This window comes from Pseudophryne corroboree, chromosome 4 (genome assembly GCF_028390025.1).
Source record: "Pseudophryne corroboree isolate aPseCor3 chromosome 4, aPseCor3.hap2, whole genome shotgun sequence".
Taxonomy (NCBI): Eukaryota; Metazoa; Chordata; class Amphibia; order Anura; family Myobatrachidae; genus Pseudophryne; species Pseudophryne corroboree.
Genome location: NC_086447.1, coordinates 944,289,486 through 944,313,199, shown reverse-complemented (window position 1 = coordinate 944,313,199; position 23,714 = coordinate 944,289,486). Strand labels below are relative to the sequence as shown.

At 47.0% G+C, this 23,714-nt stretch overlaps 1 protein-coding gene across 5 annotated transcripts in view; it reads left to right on the top strand.

Moving 5' to 3' along the window:
- The window catches only part of EPRS1 (glutamyl-prolyl-tRNA synthetase 1), a 362,185-nt gene that overhangs the window by 200,340 nt on the left and 138,131 nt on the right, over window positions 1–23,714 (top strand). For all 5 annotated transcript variants that reach the window (XM_063919127.1, XM_063919126.1, XM_063919129.1 and 2 more), the window contains 2 exons: window positions 10,038–10,110; window positions 20,249–20,328. In XM_063919127.1, coding sequence (XP_063775197.1) covers window positions 10,038–10,110; window positions 20,249–20,328 — 153 coding nt within the window. The remainder of the gene's footprint in view (window positions 1–10,037; window positions 10,111–20,248; window positions 20,329–23,714) is intronic.

Here is a 23,714-nt window from a genome sequence, read left to right as displayed (position 1 = left end):
AGAGGCAAATATAAACCTTATACAAGGCTAAAAATACCTCACATATAGCCCATAGGGGCTATATGGAGATATTTAACCCCTGCCTGACTGGAAAAATAGCGGGAGAAGAACCCGCCGAAAAAGGGGCGGGGCCTATCTCCTCAGCACACGGCGCCATTTTCTGTCACAGCTCCGCTGGTCAGAACGGCTCCCAGGTCTCTCCCCTGCACTGCACTACAGAAACAGGGTAAAACAGAGAGGGGGGGCACATTAATGGCTATATATATATATATTAAAGCAGCTATAAGGGAGCACTTAATATAAGGATATCCCTTGTATATATAGCGCTTTGTGGTGTGTGCTGGCAGACTCTCCCTCTGTCTCCCCAAAAGGGCTAGTGGGTCCTGTCTTCATTAGAACATTCCCTGTGAGTTTGCGGTGTGTGTCGGTACGTGGTGTCGACATGTATGAGGACGATATTGGTGTGGAGGCGGAGCAATTGCCAAATATGCAGATGTCACCCCCCAGGGGGTCGACACCAGAATGGATGCCTTTATTTGTGGAATTACGTGATGGTTTATCTTCCCTTAAACAGTCAGTTGAGGACATGAGGCGGCCGGACAATCAATTAATGCCTGTCCAGGCGCCTCAAACACCGTCAGGGGCTGTAAAACGCCCTTTGCCTCAGTCGGTCGACACAGACCCAGACACGGGCACTGATTCCAGTGACGACGGTAGAAATTCAAACGTATTTTCCAGTAGGGCCACACGTTATATGATTTTGGCAATGAAGGAGACGTTACATTTAGCTGATACTACAGATACCGTAAAACAGGGTATTATGTATGGTGTGAAAAAACTACAAACAGTTTTTCCTGAATCAGAAGAATTAAATGACGTGTGTGATGAAGCGTGGGTTGCTCCTGATAAAAAGTTGATAATTTCAAAAAAGTTATTGGCATTATACCCTTTCCCGCCAGAGGTTAGGGCGCGCTGGGAAACACCCCCTAAGGTGGACAAGGCGCTCACACGCTTATCCAAACAAGTGGCGTTACCCTCTCCTGAGACGGCCGCACTTAAGGATCCATCAGATAGAAAGATGGAAGTTATTCAAAAGAATATATACACACATGCAGGTGTTATACTACGACCAGCTATAGCAACTGCCTGGATGTGCAGTGCTGGAGTAGTTTGGTCAGAATCCCTGATTGAAAATATTGATACCCTAGATAGGGACAATGTTTTACTGTCGTTAGAACAAATAAAGGATGCATTTATCTATATGCGTGATGCACAGAGGGATATTTGCACACTGGCATCTCGGGTGAGTGCTATGTCCATTTCAGCCAGAAGAGCCTTATGGACACGACAGTGGACAGGCGATGCGGATTCAAAACGTCACATGGAGGTTTTGCCGTATAAAGGGGAGGAGTTATTTGGAGTTGGTCTATCAGACTTGGTGGCCACGGCTACTGCCGGGAAATCCACTTTTTTACCTCAAGTCACTCCCCAACAGAGAAAGGCACCGACCTTTCAACCGCAGCCTTTTCGCTCCTACAAAAATAAGAGAGCAAAGGGCTTGTCGTACCTGCCACGAGGCAGAGGAAGAGGGAAGAGACACCAACAGGCAGCTCCTTCCCAGGAACAGAAGCCCTCCCCGGCTCCTGCAAAAACCTCAGCATGACGCTGGGGCCTCTCAAGCGGACTCGGGGACAGTGGGGGGCCGTCTCAAAAATTACAGCGCGCAGTGGGCTCACTCGCAGGTAGACCCCTGGATCCTGCAGATAATATCTCAGGGGTACAGGTTGGAATTAGAGACGGATCCTCCTCATCGTTTCCTGAAGTCTGCCTTACCAACCGTCTCTTCCGAAAGGGAGAGGGTGTTGGAAGCCATTCACAAGCTGTACGCTCAGCAGGTGATAGTCAAAGTACCCCTATTACAACAAGGAAAGGGGTATTATTCCACTCTATTTGTGGTACCGAAGCCGGATGGCTCGGTAAGGCCTATTCTAAATCTGAAGTCCTTGAACCTCTACATAAAAAAGTTCAAGTTCAAGATGGAGTCACTCAGAGCAGTGATAGCGAACCTGGAAGAAGGGGACTTTATGGTATCCTTGGACATCAAGGATGCGTATCTACACGTTCCGATTTACCCCGCACACCAGGGGTACCTCAGGTTCATTGTTCAAAACTGTCACTATCAGTTTCAGACGCTGCCGTTCGGATTGTCCACGGCGCCTCGGGTCTTTACCAAGGTAATGGCCGAGATGATGATTCTTCTTCGAAGAAAAGGCGTATTAGTTATCCCATACTTGGACGATCTCCTAATAAGGGCAAGGTCCAGAGAACAGCTGGAGACAGCTTTAGCACTATCTCAAGAGGTGCTAAGACAACACGGGTGGATTCTGAATATTCCAAAATCCCATTTAATCCCGACAACTCGTCTGCTGTTCCTAGGAATGATTCTGGACACGGTTCAGAAAAAGGTTTTCCTTCCAGAGGAAAAAGCCAAGGAGTTATCCGATCTGGTCAGGAACCTCCTAAAACCAGGAAAAGTGTCAGTACATCAATGCACAAGAGTCCTGGGAAAAATGGTGGCTTCTTACGAAGCAATTCCATTCGGCAGATTCCATGCAAGAATATTCCAAAGGGATCTGTTGGACAAATGGTCAGGGTCGCATCTGCAGATGCACCTGCGAATAACCCTGTCACCAAAGACAAGGGTGTCACTTCTGTGGTGGTTGCAGAAGGCTCACCTATTAGAAGGCCGCAGATTCGGCATTCAGGATTGGATCCTGGTGACCACGGACGCCAGCCTGAGAGGCTGGGGAGCAGTCACACAAGGAAGAAACTTCCAGGGAGTATGGACGAGTCTGGAAAAGTCTCTTCACATAAACATTCTGGAACTAAGAGCAATCTACAATGCTCTAAGCCAGGCGGAACTTCTCCTGCAAGGAAAGCCGGTGTTGATTCAGTCGGACAACATCACGGCGGTCGCCCATGTAAACAGGCAGGGCGGCACAAGAAGCAGGAGTGCAATGGCAGAAGCTGCCAAGATTCTTCGCTGGGCGGAGAATCACGTGATAGCACTGTCAGCAGTGTTCATCCCGGGCGTGGACAACTGGGAAGCAGACTTCCTCAGCAGACACGATCTTCATCCGGGAGAGTGGGGTCTACATCCAGAAGTCTTCAACATGTTAATAGACCGTTGGGAAAGACCAATTGTAGACATGATGGCGTCTCGCCTCAACAAGAAACTGGACAAATATTGCGCCAGGTCAAGAGATCCACAGGCAATAGCTGTGGACGCACTGGTAACTCCTTGGGTGTACCAGTCAGTGTATGTGTTTCCTCCTCTGCCGCTCATACCAAAGGTATTGAAGATCATACGGCAAAGAAGAGTAAGAACAATACTAGTGGTTCCGGATTGGCCGAGAAGGACTTGGTATCCGGAACTTCAAGAGATGCTCACGGACGAACCGTGGCCTCTACCTCTGAGAAGGGACCTGCTACAGCAGGGTCCCTGTCTTTTTCAAGACTTACCGCGGCTGCGTTTGACGGCATGGCGGTTGAACGCCAGATCCTAAAAGGGAAAGGCATTCCAGAAGAAGTCATTCCTACCTTGATTAAGGCACGGAAGGAAGTCACCGTGAAACATTATCACCGCATTTGGCGAAAATATGTAGCGTGGTGCGAGGATCGGAGGGTTCCGACGGAGGAATTCCAACTGGGTCGTTTCCTACATTTCCTGCAATCAGGATTATCTATGGGTCTCAAATTGGGATCCATTAAGGTTCAAATTTCGGCCCTGTCAATATTCTTCCAAAAAGAATTGGCCTCTGTCCCTGAGGTCCAGACTTTTGTCAAGGGAGTACTGCATATACAGCCTCCTGTGGTGCCTCCGGTGGCACCGTGGGATCTAAATGTAGTTTTAGATTTCCTCAAATCCCATTGGTTTGAACCATTGAAAAAGGTGGATTTGAAATATCTCACATTGAAAGTGACTATGTTACTAGCCCTGGCCTCTGCCAGGAGAGTATCTGAATTGGCGGCTTTATCTTATAAAAGTCCTTATCTAATCTTCCATTCGGATAGGGCAGAACTGCGGACTCGTCCGCATTTTCTCCCTAAAGTGGTATCAGCATTTCATCTGAACCAACCTATTGTGGTGCCTGCGGCCACTAGCGACTTGGAGGACTCCAAGTTGTTGGACGTTGTCAGAGCCTTAAAAATATACATTGCAAGGACGGCTGGAGTCAGAAAATCTGACTCGCTGTTTATATTGTATGCACCCAACAAGTTGGGCGCACCTGCTTCTAAGCAGTCGATTGCTCGTTGGATTTGTAACACAATTCAACTTGCACATTCTGTGGCAGGCCTGCCACAGCCTAAAAAACTGTAAAAGCCCACTCCACAAGGAAGGTGGGCTCATCTTGGGCGGCTGCCCGAGGGGTTTCGGCATTACAACTCTGCCGAGCAGCTACGTGGTCGGGGGAGAACACGTTTGTAAAATTTTACAAATTTGATACCCTGGCAAAGGAGGACCTGGAGTTCTCTCATTCGGTGCTGCAGAGTCATCCGCACTCTCCCGCCCGTTTGGGAGCTTTGGTATAATCCCCATGGTCCTTTCAGGAACCCCAGCATCCACTTAGGACGATAGAGAAAATAAGAATTTACTTACCGATAATTCTATTTCTCGGAGTCCGTAGTGGATGCTGGGCGCCCATCCCAAGTGCGGATTATCTGCAATACTTGTACATAGTTATTGTTAACTAATTCGGGTTATTGTTAAGGAGCCATCTTTAAGAGGCCCTTTCTGTTGTCATACTGTTAACTGGGTTTAGATCACAAGTTGTACGGTGTGATTGGTGTGGCTGGTATGAGTCTTACCCGGGATTCAAAATGCCTCCCTTATTGTGTATGCTCGTCCGGGCACGGTACCTGACTGGAGTCTGGAGGGGGGTCATGGGGGGAGGAGCCAGTGCACACCACCTGACCTAGTAAAGCTTTACTTTTTTGTGCCCTGTCTCCTGCGGAGCCGCTATTCCCCATGGTCCTTTCAGGAACCCCAGCATCCACTACGGACTCCGAGAAATAGAATTATCGGTAAGTAAATTCTTATTATACATGCTGTATGTTACTGATCTATCAGGAGTAATACTGAGCTCTTTATTACTATATCATCATCAGTATAACATGTTATACATGCTGTATGTTACTGACCTATCAGGAGTAACACTGAGCTCTTTATTACTATATCATCATCAGTATAACATGTTATACATGCTGTATGTTACTGACCTATCAGGAGTAACACTGAGCTCTTTATTACTATATCATTATCAGTATAACATGTTATACATGCTGTATGTTACCGACCTATCAGGAGTAATACTGAGCTCTTTATTACTATATCATCATCAGTATAACATGTTATACATGCTGTATGTTACTGACCTATCAGGAGTAATACTGAGCTCTTTATTACTATATCATTATCAGTATAACATGTTATACATGCTGTATGTTACCGACCTATCAGGAGTAATACTGAGCTCTTTATTACTATATCATCATCAGTATAACATGTTATACATGCTGTATGTTACTGACCTATCAGGAGTAATACTGAGCTCTTTATTACTATATCATTATCAGTATAACATGTTATACATGCTGTATATTACTGACCTATCAGGAGTAATACTGAGCTCTTTATTACTATATCATCGTCAGTATAACATGTTATACATGCTGTATATTACTGACCTATCAGGAGTAACACTGAGCTCTTTATTACTATATCATTATCAGTATAACATGTTATCCATGCTGTATGTTACTGACCTATCAGGAGTAACCATGAGCTCTTTATTACTATATCATCATCAGTATAACATGTTATACATGCTGTATATTACTGACCTATCAGGAGTAATACTGAGCTCTTTATTACTATATCATTATCAGTATAACATGTTATACATGCTGTATGTTACTGACCTATCAGGAGTAATACTGAGCTCTTTATTACTATATCATTATCAGTATAACATGTTATACATGCTGTATGTTACTGACCTATCAGGAGTAACACTGAGCTCTTTATTACTATATCATTATCAGTATAACATGTTATACATGCTGTATGTTACTGGCCTATCAGGAGTAATACTGAGCTCTTTATTACTATATCATCATCAGTATAACATGTTATACATGCTGTATGTTACTGACCTATCAGGAGTAATACTGAGCTCTTTATTACTATATCATCATCAGTATAACATGTTATACATGCTGTATGTTACTGACCTATCAGGAGTAATACTGAGCTCTTTATTACTATATCATCATCATCAGTATAACATGTTATACATGCTGTATGTTACTGACCTATCAGGGGTAATACTGAGCTCTTTATTACTATATCATTATCAGTATAACATGTTATACATGCTGTATGTTACTGACCTATCAGGAGTAATACTGAGCTCTTTATTACTATATCATTATCAGTATAACATGTTATACATGCTGTATGTTACTGACCTATCAGGAGTAATACTGAGCTCTTTATTACTATATCATCATCAGTATAACATGTTATACATGCTGTATGTTACTGACCTATCAGGAGTAACACTGAGCTCTTTATTACTATATCATCATCAGTATAACATGTTATACATGCTGTATGTTACTGACCTATCAGGAGTAATACTGAGCTCTTTATTACTATATCATCATCAGTATAACATGTTATACATGCTGTATGTTACTGACCTATCAGGAGTAATACTGAGCTCTTTATTACTATATCATTATCAGTATAACATGTTATACATGCTGTATATTACTGACCTATCAGGAGTAACACTGAGCTCTTTATTACTATATCATCATCAGTATAACATGTTATACATGCTGTATGTTACTGACCTATCAGGAGTAATACTGAGCTCTTTATTACTATATCATTATCAGTATAACATGTTATACATGCTGTATGTTACCGACCTATCAGGAGTAATACTGAGCTCTTTATTACTATATCATCATCAGTATAACATGTTATACATGCTGTATGTTACTGACCTATCAGGAGTAATACTGAGCTCTTTATTACTATATCATTATCAGTATAACATGTTATACATGCTGTATATTACTGACCTATCAGGAGTAACACTGAGCTCTTTATTACTATATCATCATCAGTATAACATGTTATACATGCTGTATGTTACTGACCTATCAGGAGTAATACTGAGCTCTTTATTACTATATCATTATCAGTATAACATGTTATACATGCTGCATGTTACTGACCTATCAGGAGTAATACTGAGCTCTTTATTACTATATCATCATCATCAGTATAACATGTTATACATGCTGTATGTTACTGACCTATCAGGGGTAATACTGAGCTCTTTATTACTATATCATTATCAGTATAACATGTTATCCATGCTGTATGTTACTGACCTATCAGGAGTAACACTGAGCTCTTTATTACTATATCATCATCAGTATAACATGTTATACATGCTGTATGTTACTGACCTATCAGGAGTAACACTGAGCTCTTTATTACTATATCATCATCAGTATAACATGTTATACATGCTGTATGTTACTGACCTATCAGGGGTAATACTGAGCTCTTTATTACTATATCATTATCAGTATAACATGTTATACATGCTGTATGTTACTGACCTATCAGGAGTAATACTGAGCTCTTTATTACTATATCATTATCAGTATAACATGTTATACATGCTGTATGTTACTGATCTATCAGGAGTAACACTGAGCTCTTTATTACTATATCATTATCAGTATAACATGTTATCCATGCTGTATGTTACTGACCTATCAGGAGTAATACTGAGCTCTTTATTACTATATCATCATCAGTATAACATGTTATACATGCTGTATGTTACTGACCTATCAGGAGTAATACTGAGCTCTTTATTACTATATCATCATCAGTATAACATGTTATACATGCTGTATGTTACTGACCTATCAGGAGTAATACTGAGCTCTTTATTACTATATCATCATCAGAATAACATGTTATACATGCTGTATGTTACTGACCTATCAGGAGTGATACTGAGCTCTTTATTACTATATCATCATCAGTATAACATGTTATACATGCTGTATGTTACTGACCTATCAGGAGTAATACTGAGCTCTTTATTACTATATCATTATCAGTATAACATGTTATACATGCTGTATGTTACTGACCTATCAGGAGTAATACTGAGCTCTTTATTACTATATCATCATCAGTATAACATGTTATTCATGCTGTATGTTACTGACCTATCAGGAGTAATACTGAGCTCTTTATTACTATATCATTATCAGTATAACATGTTATCCATGCTGTATGTTACTGACCTATCAGGAGTAACACTGAGCTCTTTATTACTATATCATCATCAGAATAACATGTTATACATGCTGTATGTTACTGACCTATCAGGAGTAATACTGAGCTCTTTATTACTATATCATTATCAGTATAACATGTTATCCATGCTGTATGTTACTGAGGGGTAAGGAATCCTGAACTGACCGACATACGGTGACACTGAGAATCCGCCTAGTAGACCTTATAATGTACCTGTATATGAGGGAGAAGCATCAATATGATAGAGATGTGTACAGTAATGTTCATTCAGCGTTATTATTGTGAATAATAGATGAGTATTCGCACATCACATGACTACTAATTAATGCTGCAATTACTCTGAGCTATAAGAACATTGGATAAATCAGTATCTATATTATCTCAATAGTGACATCTTGTATAATTACTGGTTTATTAAACTCAATGAATAGAATGTTGCACATTAAACTGCAGCTTATTATGGGAACATACTGACACTATTTGGATTATAAATATTCCTTTAGGAGATACTTATAGTATTCTTATACTTACCTGCTCTCAGGATACATGCACTTTGTGTAGGAAACCAATTTATTCAAGAAAATGTGATCATGTTATATACAGCAGTATATTATGGGAAATACATTAATGCTGTTTTGATTATAATAATTCCCTAAAGGGACACTCACATTCTATTTGTACTTACCTGTCTCGAACACGTATATACTTACCATAATCCGAGCATTCTAAAGTGATGACATCATTAAATACTCTCCCACATACTTACCGTAAATTGATGGTTAGGAAACATCATACCTTGAATATTCCAGAGTGGATTGGATTTCCTGTATATTTACCATAAACTGGTTCCCCAAAACAGTTATAATCCCTACCTGGACATATTGAATTGAATACACACTGTTTCTCTCCATTTTTAGTAAATATTGAATCGGTTAATAAGTGTCGGCACTCGGTTCACTTTTTGAATATGTGTAAATGTATTGTCTCCAATTCGTGATACAATTTTAACAAAATGAATTAATAAAGTTATATTTTAAATGTAACTTCTCAACATGCGCCAACAAAGAGACAATCTTTCCTTTCGGCTTTTTTTGGATACCTGGTGTGTACCGGATTCTCTGTGCTCCACATTACACTGTATTTGTGGGGTCATACTGTCACATACTGTTTTGTGTTACACACTGCTCATTGCCATATTGTGTGTTCACCTCTCCCTGCAGCTATGTCTAGCAAAGGCGAGGGAACTAAGCCGGCTTTGGCCCCTACACTAGTGTCCTGTAGAACCAGGTTTATCTCCGCAGGACATGTTGCAAGATGGTCAGTGTTGCCTCTTGTTGTTCCCCACCGGGCCAGCCAGCACCTCCAGCTCCAGCACAAGAACCTCCTTTGGCTTCCTTTCTGAAATGCTGGCAAAAATAGCGGATCACATTACAGTCCTGGCACTAGATCCCCCCCTCCCCCCCTGTTCTCATGGGATCGCCGTACCAGGTTCCACCATGCCGGTACATCTGGCTATACCCGCCGGTGCATGCTGCGGACTCCTTGGCTTTGTTAGATGATGAATAACAGCGTTGCTTCTGCAGGTGGAAGTTGACTTTCTGCTTCTTTACTTTTCTAGGTAGCCTGGGTCACCAGATCTGGGAAGACGGAACTGGCAGAGCCAATTGCTGTGCGGCCAACCAGTGAAACCGGTAAGTGGGAGGAGATCGGCAAAACCAAGGAGCGCAATGTCCTGGCAGATTGTATCTGTTCCTCAGTGACGTTCTATAGAAACCCCTTGTGCTTACAATCCAGTAGATTGTTCTAAATTACTCCTGTGCATTTACTGTTCTGGTATGGATGGTCGACAGTGTTAAGGTCGACACTCATTAGGTCGACCACTATTGGTCGACATTGACATGGTAGACACATGAAAGGGTCGACGTGCATTTAAAAAAAATGGTGCTGTTTTCTGCGTAAAGTGACAGGGAACCCCAATTAGCGCATCGCGTTCGCTCGCCATGCTTTGGGCAAGGTGCCTCGCTCTGCTACTGCTGCGCCCGGCACAGGTTACCGTTCCCAATTGTAGTCCACGTGGATCGTAAAGTATCAAAAAGTTCCAAAAAATGTGAAAACCTCATGTCAACCTTTTCATATGTCGACCATTTTCAATTTCCATATCGACCAATAGTGGTTGGCCTAATGAGTTTCGACCTTAACATTGTCGACCATCTGAACGGATATCTGCACTTACTGTTTGAACCAGAAATAAAGTTTAGAGATGATTTCATTGGAATTTGAAGCATTGGCCGGACATTGCGTATAGTTCTGCAAGTGAGACAGGAGGAGATGTGATCACCCATGGTTACATGTGATACCACCCTCCAGTTGTTGTTGGTTGCCGCATGCTATATATATATATATATATAAATAGCAAATAATCCCGGCACTCCCCTCAAAATGTGGTAACTGCTGCGGTGCCCTCCTGGTGGGAGCTTGCTTCCACTATGCAAGGTAACAGTGTGGTGGCGGCACTCAACCAGACTTCATAATTGCAGTTCAAAGATTTATTGCGCCAACATGTTTCGGGGATTAGACCCCGTCCTCAGGGCCAGACAAACCTCTACAGACAAAACTAACACACATTTATAGACAACAAACAAGACATTAGAACAAACCCTACTCACCTGCACCACGGCGCGACCGCCCGCCAGTCCGTCCGGCTACACTTCCGCATCGCCGTCATCTGACGTCACGGTGCGCCGCGTCGCAGGAGAGTTGCTATGGCAACCAGCCGCAGCTGGGCGATAGCTAGAATACAATGCAATGACAATACAATCAACATAAGCATACAGTTACTAATTAAATAAACATGCAGCTAAAACGACTCTCCATTAGGCAGCCATTCAGAGAATAAGTTCACTGACAGAAACGTGGCAAAAACATAGCATGATACTACCAACATTAGTACTGAAAGCTCAGTTATATTTTTAAGAAAGGCTCAGTAGTTTTTAATTTATTTTTTAACTTGTTTATAGATTATCTTCGAATGTTTTGGAGTCATGCAGTGGATCACAATTGTCCGTGCAGCTGTGTTGTAAACAGAGGTGATCATGTCATATCTAGCTAATTACAGAAAACATTGTATGCCCAGGTTTTCATTTAATCCTCTGGGCGACAATGTCCCCAGCATATAAATCCACCTGGATTCTCGCTGTAATAAAGTCCTGTCACGATTACCGCCCCGTAATGAGGTCGGAACATGATCAATTAATATTGCCCTAATACTGGCCACATTGTGCCCAGCAGCAAGGCAATGCCGTGCGAATGGTTGCTCACTGGTGCCCTTTTCGTGGGCTTTCTTGATGGCACTCCGGTGTAGTGCCATCCTTTCCCGAAATTGGAGTATGGTCTTGCCAACATAGGCAAGACCACATGGGCAGGATAACATGTATATAACATGTGTGGTGGTACATGTCAACCGGTGATGGATCTTAAGTTTCTTACCCGTATGTGGGTGACTAAAGGTGGCCCCCGTAATCAAAGTGTTACAGGTAGCACACCCTAGGCACCTATAGCAACCATTCTTGGCCCGCAAAAAATGGGATTCCTTAATCTTGGTTAGATTGGTGATATCAAGCTTGATCACATAATCACCTATGTTACGACCACGTGTGTGACTGGGTAACAGGGTTGTTTCAGATAGGGATGACAGTGCTGGGTCTGTTTGAACAATTGGCCATAACTTTTTGGCTTTTTTAACTATCCTGTCTGTCCCTATGGTATATTTATTAACCCAGGGAAGCCTGTTGCATCCTGTTTTCTTACTGTTTCTACCCGGACCTAGTGTTTGTTCTCTAGTCATATTCAGCACTTTAAGTTTGGTCTTCTCCAATTCCCTCATGGGGTACCCTCTTTCAACGAACTTTAATAGCATCCGATCCATGGCTTTTACAGTCTCCTCTGGATCAGAGGTGATGCGCCGTACTCTAAGGAATTGCGAATATGGCAATCCTTTGCGCAAGGAGGTAGGATGGAAACTCTGGTGGTTTAATAAAGTGTTTCTATCAGTGGTTTTAACATAGATAGATGTGGCCAGAGATCCATCCTTGTTTGTAATGGTGACATCAAGATAATTAACTGTGCAGCCATCAATAGCATATGTAAACTGAACTACATGTTGTGTTTGATTATGATTTTCCCACAGGGCTATCAGCTGCTCTTTTGGACCTCGCCACAGGACTAACAGGTCATCTATATATCTTCTGTAATAGATGACATTCTGGGATACCTGGGGGTCCAAATAAAACATTTGGGTTTCTACCAAATGCATGAATGTATATATATTGAGAACAACAATAGCCGGCACTCATGGAGACTCAAAAAATAACTTGGCACAGCAGCTACAGTCAACGTTTCAGGACTAAATCCTTGATAAAAGGATTTAGTCCTGAAACGTTCACTATAGCTGCTGTGCTGTGTCAAGTTATTTTTGAGTCTCCATGAGTGCCGGCTATTGTTGTTCTCACTATCTGCGATCTGCAAGCAGGGCACCGGAGCAAGTTGTTTTTCTTCACAGTGCTGGAGTGCCGAATACTTCTCTTTGCTATATATATATATATATATATATATATATATATATATATATATATATACGTAGACAGTGTGTGACTGGCAGTCACCGAGTGCCAGTCACACACTGTCTACGTTCATATTTCTAAAGGACAGGGCACCGGAGCCATTTCTACTATAAGTTACAGGAGGAGTGCCAAACCTCTATATCCACAGCTATATATATATATATATATATATATATATATATATAGTATAGAACCTCTGAGAGGGATTTAGTCACACAGGTAACCAGTAACTTTACAAGGAAACAGTTTTGGGGAGAGTTTAATGAGATCATTCTTCTTCTCATAGATAAGCTGTAGGGCCCATTAGAAATATTCTCTCTTAAAGTCCCTGAGAGTAAGAGAAATGTCTCTAACATAATTGTACAATGTCACTTCTTTGTCAGGTTTTTTAGATTTTGTAAATATAAAGCACGTACAATGTAACGCCTAGTTTGCAGTTTGTGTGCGAGCTGCCACATTACCACCTCATGGGCTGTCGTGTATATGATTGGTTAGGACGTCTGAGTCATGTGGGCTGGCATGTATGATTGGTTAGGAGATCTGTGTCACATGGCCTGGCATGTATGATTGGCTAGGGCATCTGAGTCACATAGGGTGGCGTGTATGATTGGCTAGGATGTCTGAGTCACATGGGCTGGCATGTATGATTGGCTAGGACGTCTGAGCCACATAGGGTGGTGTGTATGATTGGCTAGGAGATCTGCGTCACATGGCCTGGCATGTATGATTGGTTAGGACATCTGAGTCATGCGGGCTGGCATGTATGATTGGTTAGGACATCTGAGTCACATGGTCTGCGGTGTACGATTGGTTAATGTCCTGGCTATATCATACTCTTATGTGTGCCAATCGGTAACCAGCATATAGAAGCGGGGCCCAGGCTCTGTCTGAAGGTTGGCGGGTGGTCTTCTGTTTGCCGGCGGTCGGGCTCCCGGCGCTCAGTATACCGGCGCCGGGAGCCCGACAGCCGGCATACCGACACTTATTTTTCCTCGTGGGGGTCCACGACCCCCATAGAGGGAGAATAAAATAGTGTGGCGCGCGTAGCGCGCCACCGTGCCCGTAGCGTGGCGAGCGCAGCGAGCCCGCAAGGGGCTCATTTGCGCTCGCCAAGCTGTCGGTAAGCCGGCGGTCGGGCTCCCGGCGCCGGGATGCTGGTCGCCGGGAGCCCGACCGCCGGCCAGCCGTAGTGAACCCTTTACTTCCCTCTGTATGTTTATATAAAATACACTTGGGAACATTTATGGTCTGGTACCCAGGTAAATTGTACTAGAGCACTGCTATCCAGGTGTTTGGCCATTCAGGGAGCCACATAGGAAAACTTCGGGTATAGCCGGCCGTCCTGCCCACAGGCGCCTGTCTGCTCTTCCGTACATGGCCAGTTGGGCTCTAGTTTGCGATCATATTTTCTCTGACGTCCTAGTGGATGCTGGGAACTCCGTAAGGACCATGGGGAATAGCGGCTCCGCAGGAGACTGGGCACAAAAGTAAAGCTTTAGGACTACCTGGTGTGCACTGGCTCCTCCCCCTATGACCCTCCTCCAAGCCTCAGTTAGATTTTTGTGCCCGGCCGAGAAGGGTGCACACTAGGGGCTCTCCTGAGCTGCTTAGTGAAAGTTTAGTTTTAGGTTTTTTATTTTCAGTGAGACCTGCTGGCAACAGGCTCACTGCATCGAGGGACTAAGGGGAGAAGAAGCGAACCTGCCTGCTTGCAGCCAGCTTGGGCTTCTTAGGCTACTGGACACCATTAGCTCCAGAGGGACCGAACACAGGCCCAGCCTCGGAGTCCGGTCCCAGAGCCGCACCGCCGGCCCCCTTACAGAGCCAGAAGCAAGAAGAGGTCCGGAAAAATCGGCGGCAGAAGACATCAGTCTTCAACAAGGTAGCGCACAGCACTGCAGCTGTGCGCCATTGCTCCTCAGGCACACTTCACACTCCGGTCACTGAGGGTGCAGGGCGCTAGGGGGGGGGCGCCCTGAGCAGCAATGTAAAACACCTTGGCTGGCGAAAATACACCACATATAACCCCCAGGGCTATATGGATGTATTTTAACCCCTGCCAGAATTCACCAAAAAGCGGGAGAAAAGGCCGCCGAGAAGGGGGCGGAGCCTATCTCCTCAGCACACGGGCGCCATTTTCCATCACAGCTCCGCTGGAAGGACGTCTCCCTGACTCTCCCCTGCAGTCCTGCACTACAGAAAAGGGTAAAAAAGAGAGGGGGGGCACTAATTTGGCGCAGTTTTGATAATAACAGCAGCTATAAAGGGAAAAGCACGTTATATAGTGGTATTCCTGTCTATATATAGCGCTCTGGTGTGTGCTGGCATACTCTCCCTCTGTCTCCCCAAAGGGCTAGTGGGGTCCTGTCCTCTATCAGAGCATTCCCTGTGTGTGTGCGGTATGTCGGTACGATTGTGTCGACATGTTTGAGGAGGAAAATGAGATGGAGGCGGAGCAATTGCCTATAATAGAGTTGTCACCCCCTAGGGAGTCGACACCTGAGTGGATGAGCTTATGGAAGGAATTGCGTGACAATGTCAGCTCTTTACGAAAGACAGTTGACGATATGAGACAGCCGGCTACTCAGCTTGTGCCTGTCCAGGGGTCTCAAACGCCATCAGGGGCTCTAAAACGCCCGTTACCTCAGATGGCAGACACAGACACGGATACTGACTCCAGTGTCGACGATGATGAGACAAATGTAACTTCCAGTAGGGCCACACGTTACATGATTGAGGCAATGAAAAATGTTTTGCATATTTCTGATAATACAAGTACCACTAAAAAGGGTATTATGTTTGGTGAGAATAAAACTGCCTGTAGTTTTTCCTATATCCGAGGAATTAAATGAAGTGTGTGATGAGGCGTTGGTTTCCCCCGATAAAAAACTGATAATTCCTAAAGGGTTATTGGCATCATACCCTTTCCCGCCAGAGGATAGGGCACGTTGGGAAACACCCCCTAGAGTGGATAAAGCGCTCACACGCTTGTCTAAACAGGTGGCACTACCCTCTCCTGATACGGCCGCCCTAAAGGAACCTGCCGACAGAAAGCAGGAGAATATCCTAAAATGTATATACACTCACACGGGTGTTATACTGCGACCGGCAATCGCCTCAGCCTGGATGTGCAGTGCTGGGGTGGCGTGGTCAGATTCCCTGACTGAAAATATTGATACCCTAGATAGGGACAGTATATTACTGACTATAGAGCATTTAAAAGATGCATTTTTATATATGCGTGATGCGCAGAGGGATATTTGCCGACTGGCATCAAGAGTTAGCGCGCTGTCCATATCTGCCAGAAGAGGGTTATGGACGCAGCAGGTGTCAGGTGATGCGGATTCCAAAAGGCACATGGAAGTATTGCCTTATAAGGGGGAGGAGTTATTTGGGGTAGGTCTATCAGACCTGGTAGCCACGGCAACTGCTGGAAAATCCACATTTTTACCCCAGGTAGCCTCTCAACATAAGAAGACGCCGTATTATCAGGCGCAATCCTTTCGGCCCCATAAGGGCAAGCGGGCAAAAGGCTCCTCATTTCTGCCCCGTGGCAGAGGGAGAGGAAAAAGGCTGCAGCACACAGCCAGTTCCCAGGAACAGAAGCCCTCTCCCGCCTCCGTAAAGTCCTCAGCATGACGCTGGGGCTTTACAAGCGGACTCAGGCACGGTGGGGGCTCGTCTCAAGAAGTTCAGCGCGCAGTGGGCCCACTCGCAAGTGGACCCCTGGATCCTTCAGGTGGTATCTCAGGGGTACAAATTGGAATTCGAGACGTCTCCCCCTCGCCGTTTCCTAAAGTCTGCTTTACCGACGTCTCCCTCAGACAGGGAGGCAGTATTGCAAGCCATTCACAAGCTGTATTCCCAGCAGGTGATAATCAAGGTACCCCTCCTGCAACAGGGAAAGGGGTATTATTCCACACTGTTTGTGGTACCGAAGCCGGACGGCTCGGTGAGACCAATTTTAAATCTAAAATCCTTGAACACTTACATACAGAGGTTCAAATTCAAGATGGAGTCACTCAGAGCAGTGATTGCAAACCTGGAAGAAGGGGATTATATGGTGTCTCTGGACATCAAAGATGCTTACCTACATGTCCCAATTTACCCTTCTCACCAAGGGTACCTCAGGTTTGTGGTACAGAATTGTCACTATCAGTTTCAGACGCTGCCGTTTGGCTTGTCCACGGCACCCCGGGTCTTTACCAAGGTAATGGCCGAAATGATGATACTCCTTCGAAGGAAGGGAGTTTTAGTTATCCCTTACTTGGACGATCTCCTGATAAGGGCAAGATCCAGGGAACAGTTGGAAGTCGGGGTAGCACTATCTCAGATAGTGTTGCGGCAGCACGGTTGGATTCTAAATATTCCAAAATCGCAGCTGATCCCGACGACACGCCTTCTATTCCTAGGGATGATCCTGGACACAGTCCAGAAAAAGGTTTTTCTCCCGGAGGAGAAAGCCAGGGAGTTATCCGAGCTAGTCAGAAATCTCCTAAAACCAGGCCAAGTCTCAGTGCATCAATGCACAAGGGTCCTGGGAAAAATGGTGGCTTCCTACGAAGCAATCCCATTCGGCAGATTCCACGCAAGAACCTTCCAGTGGGATCTGCTAGACAAATGGTCCGGGTCGCATCTTCAGATGCATCAGCGGATAATCTTGTCACCAAAGACAAGGGTGTCTCTCCTGTGGTGGTTGCAGAGTGCTCATCTTCTAGAGGGCCGCAGATTCGGCATTCAGGACTGGGTCCTGGTGACCACGGATGCCAGCCTGAGAGGCTGGGGAGCAGTCACACAGGGAAGAAATTTCCAGGGCTTGTGGTCAAGCCTGGAGACATCACTTCACATAAATATCCTGGAGCTAAGGGCCATCTACAATGCTCTAAGCCTAGCAAGACCTCTGCTTCAAGGTCAGCCGGTGCTGATCCAGTCAGACAACATCACGGCAGTCGCCCACGTAAACAGACAGGGCGGCACAAGAAGCAGGAGGGCAATGGCAGAAGCTGCAAGGATTCTTCGCTGGGCGGAAAATCATGTGATAGCACTGTCAGCATTGTTCATTCCGGGAGTGGACAACTGGGAAGCAGACTTCCTCAGCAGGCACGACCTCCACCCGGGAGAGTGGGGACTTCATCTTGAAGTCTTCCACATGATTGTGAACCGTTGGGAAAAACCAAAGGTGGACATGATGGCGTCCCGCCTCAACAAAACACTAGACAGGTATTGCGCCAGGTCAAGGGACCCTCAGGCAATAGCTGTGGACGCTCTGGTAACACCATGGGTGTACCAGTCAGTGTATGTGTTCCCTCCTCTGCCTCTCATACCCAAGGTACTGAGAATTATAAGACGGAGAGGAGTAAGAACTATACTCGTGGCTCCGGATTGGCCAAGAAGGACTTGGTACCCGGAACTTCAAGAGATGCTCACAGAGGACCCGTGGCCTCTACCTCTAAGAAGGGACCTGCTCCAGCAGGGACCCTGTCTGTTCCAAGACTTACCGCGACTGCGTTTGACGGCATGGCGGTTGAACGCCGGATCCTGAAGGAAAAAGGCATTCCGGATGAAGTCATCCCTACCCTGATCAAAGCCAGGAAGGATGTAACCGCACAACATTATCACCGTATTTGGCGTAAATATGTTGCGTGGTGCGAGGCCAGTAAGGCCCCTACAGAGGAATTTCAACTGGGTCGTTTCCTGCATTTCCTGCAAACAGGACTGTCTATGGGCCTAAAATTAGGGTCCATTAAGGTTCAAATTTCGGCCCTGTCGATTTTCTTCCAGAAAGAACTAGCTTCAGTTCCTGAAGTTCAGACGTTTGTCAAGGGGGTACTGCATATACAGCCTCCTTTTGTGCCTCCAGTGGCACCTTGGGATCTCAATGTAGTTTTGGGGTTCCTAAAATCACATTGGTTTGAACCACTCACCACTGTGAACTTAAAATATCTCACATGGAAAGTGGTAATGCTGTTGGCCCTGGCTTCGGCCAGGCGTGTGTCAGAATTGGCGGCTTTATCCTATAAAAGCCCTTACCTAATTTTTCATACGGACAGGGCAGAATTGAGGACTCGTCCTCAATTTCTCCCTAAGGTTGTTTCAGCGTTTCACCTGAACCAGCCTATTGTGGTACCTGCGGCTACTAGGGACTTGGAGGACTCCAAGTTGCTGGATGTAGTCAGGGCCCTGAAAATATATGTTTCCAGGACGGCTGGAGTCAGAAAATCTGACTCGCTGTTTATCCTGTATGCACCCAACAAGCTGGGTGCTCCTGCTTCTAAGCAGACTATTGCTCGTTGGATTTGTAGTACAAGTCAGCTTGCACATTCTGTGGCAGGCCTGCCACAGCCTAAATCTGTAAAAGCCCATTCCACAAGGAAGGTGGGCTCATCTTGGGCGGCTGCCCGAGGGGTCTCGGCTTTACAACTTTGCCGAGCAGCTACTTGGTCAGGGGAGAACACGTTTGCTAAATTCTACAAATTTGATACCCTGGCTGAGGAGGACCTGGAGTTCTCTCGTTCGGTGCTGCAGAGTCATCCGCACTCTCCCGCCCGTTTGGGAGCTTTGGTATAATCCCCATGGTCCTTACGGAGTTCCCAGCATCCACTAGGACGTCAGAGAAAATAAGAATTTACTTACCGATTATTCTATTTCTCATAGTCCGTAGTGGATGCTGGGCGCCCATCCCAAGTGCGGATTGTCTGCAATACTTGTACATAGTTATTGTTACAAAAATCGGGTTATTATTGTTGTGAGCCATCTTTCCAGAGGCTCCTCTGTTATCATGCTGTTAACTGGGTTCAGATCACAGGTTGTACGGTGTGATTGGTGTGGCTGGTATGAGTCTTACCCGGGATTCAATATCCTTCCTTATTATGTACGCTCGTCCGGGCACAGTATCCTAACTGAGGCTTGGAGGAGGGTCATAGGGGGAGGAGCCAGTGCACACCAGATAGTCCTAAAGCTTTCTTTAGATGTGCCCAGTCTCCTGCGGAGCCGCTATTCCCCATGGTCCTTACGGAGTTCCCAGCATCCACTACGGACTACGAGAAATAGAATTATCGGTAAGTAAATTCTTATTATAATAGCTTATTGTATGTAATGCCAGTGATAATTTAGTCTTACCTATGGATGAAATCCTATCTGTGCGCCTCCAGGCGGCTTGGGATGGTCGCAGTAATGGCTCTTTGTATAAAATGTGTCTTCTTTCTTTCAGCGATGTATCCGGCCTATGCTAAATGGGTGCAGTCTCACCGGGATCTCCCCATCAAACTGAATCAGTGGTGCAATGTGGTGGTGAGTGCCGGGATCTCTGCTGAGGAGTGGATGAGTGACGTGTGACACGGCTGTGGTGCAATGTGGTGGTGAGTGCCGGGGTCTCTGCTGAGGAGTGGACGGGTGACACGGTTGTGGTGCAATGTTGTGGTGAGTGCCGGGGCCTCTGCTGAGGAGTGGATGAGTGACGGGTGACACGGCTGTGGTGCAATGTGGTGGTGAGTGCCAGGATCTCTGCTGAGGAGTGGATGTGTGACGTGTGACACGGCTGTGGTGCAATGTGGTGGTGAGTGCCAGGATCTCTGCTGACTAGTGGATGAGTGGCGTGTGACACGGCTGTGGTGCAATGTGGTGGTGAGTGCCGGGATCTCTGCTGAGGAGTGGGTGAGTGACGTGTGACACGGCTGTGGTGCAATGTGGTGGTGAGTGCCAGGATCTCTGCTGAGGAGTGGATGAGTGACGTGTGACACGGCTATGGTGCAATGTGGTAGTGTGAGTGCCGGGGTCTCTGCTGAGGAGTGGATGAGTGACGTGTGACACGGCTGTGGTGCAATGTGGTGGTGAGTGCCGGGATCTCTGCTGAGGAGTGGGTGAGTGACGTGTGACACGGCTGTGGTGCAATGTGGTGGTGAGTGCCGGGATCTCTGCTGAGGAGTGGGTGAGTGACGTGTGACACGGCTGTGGTGCAATGTGGTGGTGAGTGCCAGGATCTCTGCTGAGGAGTGGATGAGTGACGTGTGACACGGCTGTGGTGGTGAGTGCCGGGGCCTATGCTGAGGAGTGGATGAGTGACGTGTGACGCGGCTGTGGTGCAATGTTGTGGTGAGTGCCGGGATCTCTGCTGAGGAGTGGATGAGTGACGTGTGACACGGCTGTGGTGCAATGTGGTGGTGAGTGCCGGGATCTCTGCTGAGGAGTGGATCCATGACGTGTGACACGGCTGTGGTGCAATGTGGTGGTGAGTGCCGGGGTCTCTGCTGAGGAGTGGATGAGTCACGTGTGACACGGCTGTGTTGGAGAGTGCCGGGCCTCTGCTGAGGAGTGGATAAATGACGTGTGACACGACTGAGGTGCAATGTGGTGGTGCGTGCCGGGGCTTCAGCTGAGGAGTGGATTAGTGACGTGTGACACGGCTGTGGGGCAATGTGGTGGTGAGTGCCGGGGCCTCTGCTGAGGAGTGGATGAGTGACGTGTGAGAAGGTTGTGGTGCAATGTGGTGGTGAGTTCCGGGATCTCTGCTGAGGAGTGAATGAGTGACGTGTGACACGGCTGTGGTGCAATGTGGTGGTGAGTTCCGGGATCTCTGCTGAGGAGTGAATGAGTGACGTGTGACACGGCTGTGGTGCAATGTGGTGGTGAGTGCCGGGATCTCTGCTGAGGAGTGGATGAGTGATGGATGACACGGCTGTGTTGCAATGTGGTGGTGAGTGCCGGGGCCTCTGCTGAGGAGTGGATGAGTGACGTGTGACACGGCTGTGGTGCAGTGTGGTGGTGAATGCCGGGCCTCTGCTGAGGAGTGGATCAGTGACATGTGACACGGCTGTGGAGCAATGTGGTGGTGAGTGCCGGGGCCTCTGCTGAGGAGTGGATGAGTGACGTGTGACACGGCTGTGGTGGTGAGTGCCGGGGCTTCTGCTGAGGGGTGGATGAGTCGCGTGTGACACGGCTGTGGTGCAATGTAGTGGTGAGTACCGGGGCCTCTGCTGTGGAGTGGATGAGTGACGTGTGATACGGCTGTGGTGCAATGTGGTGGTGAGTGCCGGGATCTCTGCTGAGAAATGGATGAGTGACGTGTGACACGTCTGTGGTGGTGAGTGCCGGGATCTCTGCTGAGGAGTGGATGAGTGACGTGTGACACGGCTGTGGTGCAATGTGGTGGTGAGTGCCGGGGTCTCTGCTGAGGAGTGGACGGGTGATACGGTTGTGGTGCAATGTGGTGGTGAGTGCCGGGATCTCTGCTGAGGAGTGGATGAGTGACGTGTGAAACGGCTGTGGTGCAATGTGGTGGTGAGTGCTGGGATCTCTGCTGAGGAGTGGATGAGTGACGTGTGACACGGCTGTGGTGGTGAGTGCTGGGGCTTCTGCTGAGGGGTGGATGAGTCGCGTGTGACACGGCTGTGGTGCAATGTGGTGGTGAGTGCCGGGGCCTCTGCTGAGGAGTGGATGAGTGACGTGTGAAACGGCTGTGGTGCAATGTGGTGGTGAGTGCTGGGGCCTCTGCTGAGCAGTGGATGAGTGACGTGTGACATGGCTGTGGTGCAATGTGGTAGTGAGTGCCGGGATCTCTGCTGAGGAGTGGATGAGTGGTGTGTGACACGGCTATGGTGCAATGTGGTGGTGAATGCCGGGATCTCTGCTGAGGAGTGGATGAGTGACGTGTAACACGGCTGTGGTGCAATGTGGTGGTGAGTGCCGGGGTCTCTGCTGAGGACTGGATGAATGACGTGTGACATGGCTGTGGTGGTGAGTGCTGGGATCTCTGCTGAGGAGTGGATGAGTGACGGGTGACACGGCTGTGGTGCAATGTGGTGGTGAGTACCGGGATCTCTGCTGAGGAGTGGATGAGTGACGGGTGACAAGGCTGTGGTGCAATGTGGTGGTGAGTGCCAGGATCTCTGACTAGTGGATGAGTGGCGTGTGACACGGCTGTGGTGCAATGTGGTGGTGAGTGCTGGGATCTCTGCTGAGGAGTGGATGAGTGACGTGTGACACGGCTGTGGTGCAATGTGGTGGTGAGTGCCGGGATCTCTGCTGAGGAGTGGATGAGTGACGGGTGACACGGCTGTGGTGCAATGTGGTGGTGAGTGCCGGGATCTCTGCTGAGGAGTGGATGAGTGACGTGTGACACGGCTGTGGTGCAATGTGGTGGTGAGTGCCGGGGTCTCTGCTGAGGAGTGGACGGGTGATACGGTTGTTGTGCAATGTGGTGGTGAGTGCCGGGATCTCTGCTGAGGAGTGGATGAGTGACGTGTGAAACGGCTGTGGTGCAATGTGGTGGTGAGTGCTGGGATCTCTGCTGAGGAGTGGATGAGTGACGTGTGACACGGCTGTGGTGGTGAGTGCTGGGGCTTCTGCTGAGGGGTGGATGAGTCGCGTGTGACACGGCTGTGGTGCAATGTGGTGGTGAGTGCCGGGGCCTCTGCTGAGGAGTGGATGAGTGACGTGTGAAACGGCTGTGGTGCAATGTGGTGGTGAGTGCTGGGGCCTCTGCTGAGCAGTGGATGAGTGACGTGTGACATGGCTGTGGTGCAATGTGGTAGTGAGTGCCGGGATCTCTGCTGAGGAGTGGATGAGTGGTGTGTGACACGGCTATGGTGCAATGTGGTGGTGAATGCCGGGATCTCTGCTGAGGAGTGGATGAGTGACGTGTAACACGGCTGTGGTGCAATGTGGTGGTGAGTGCCGGG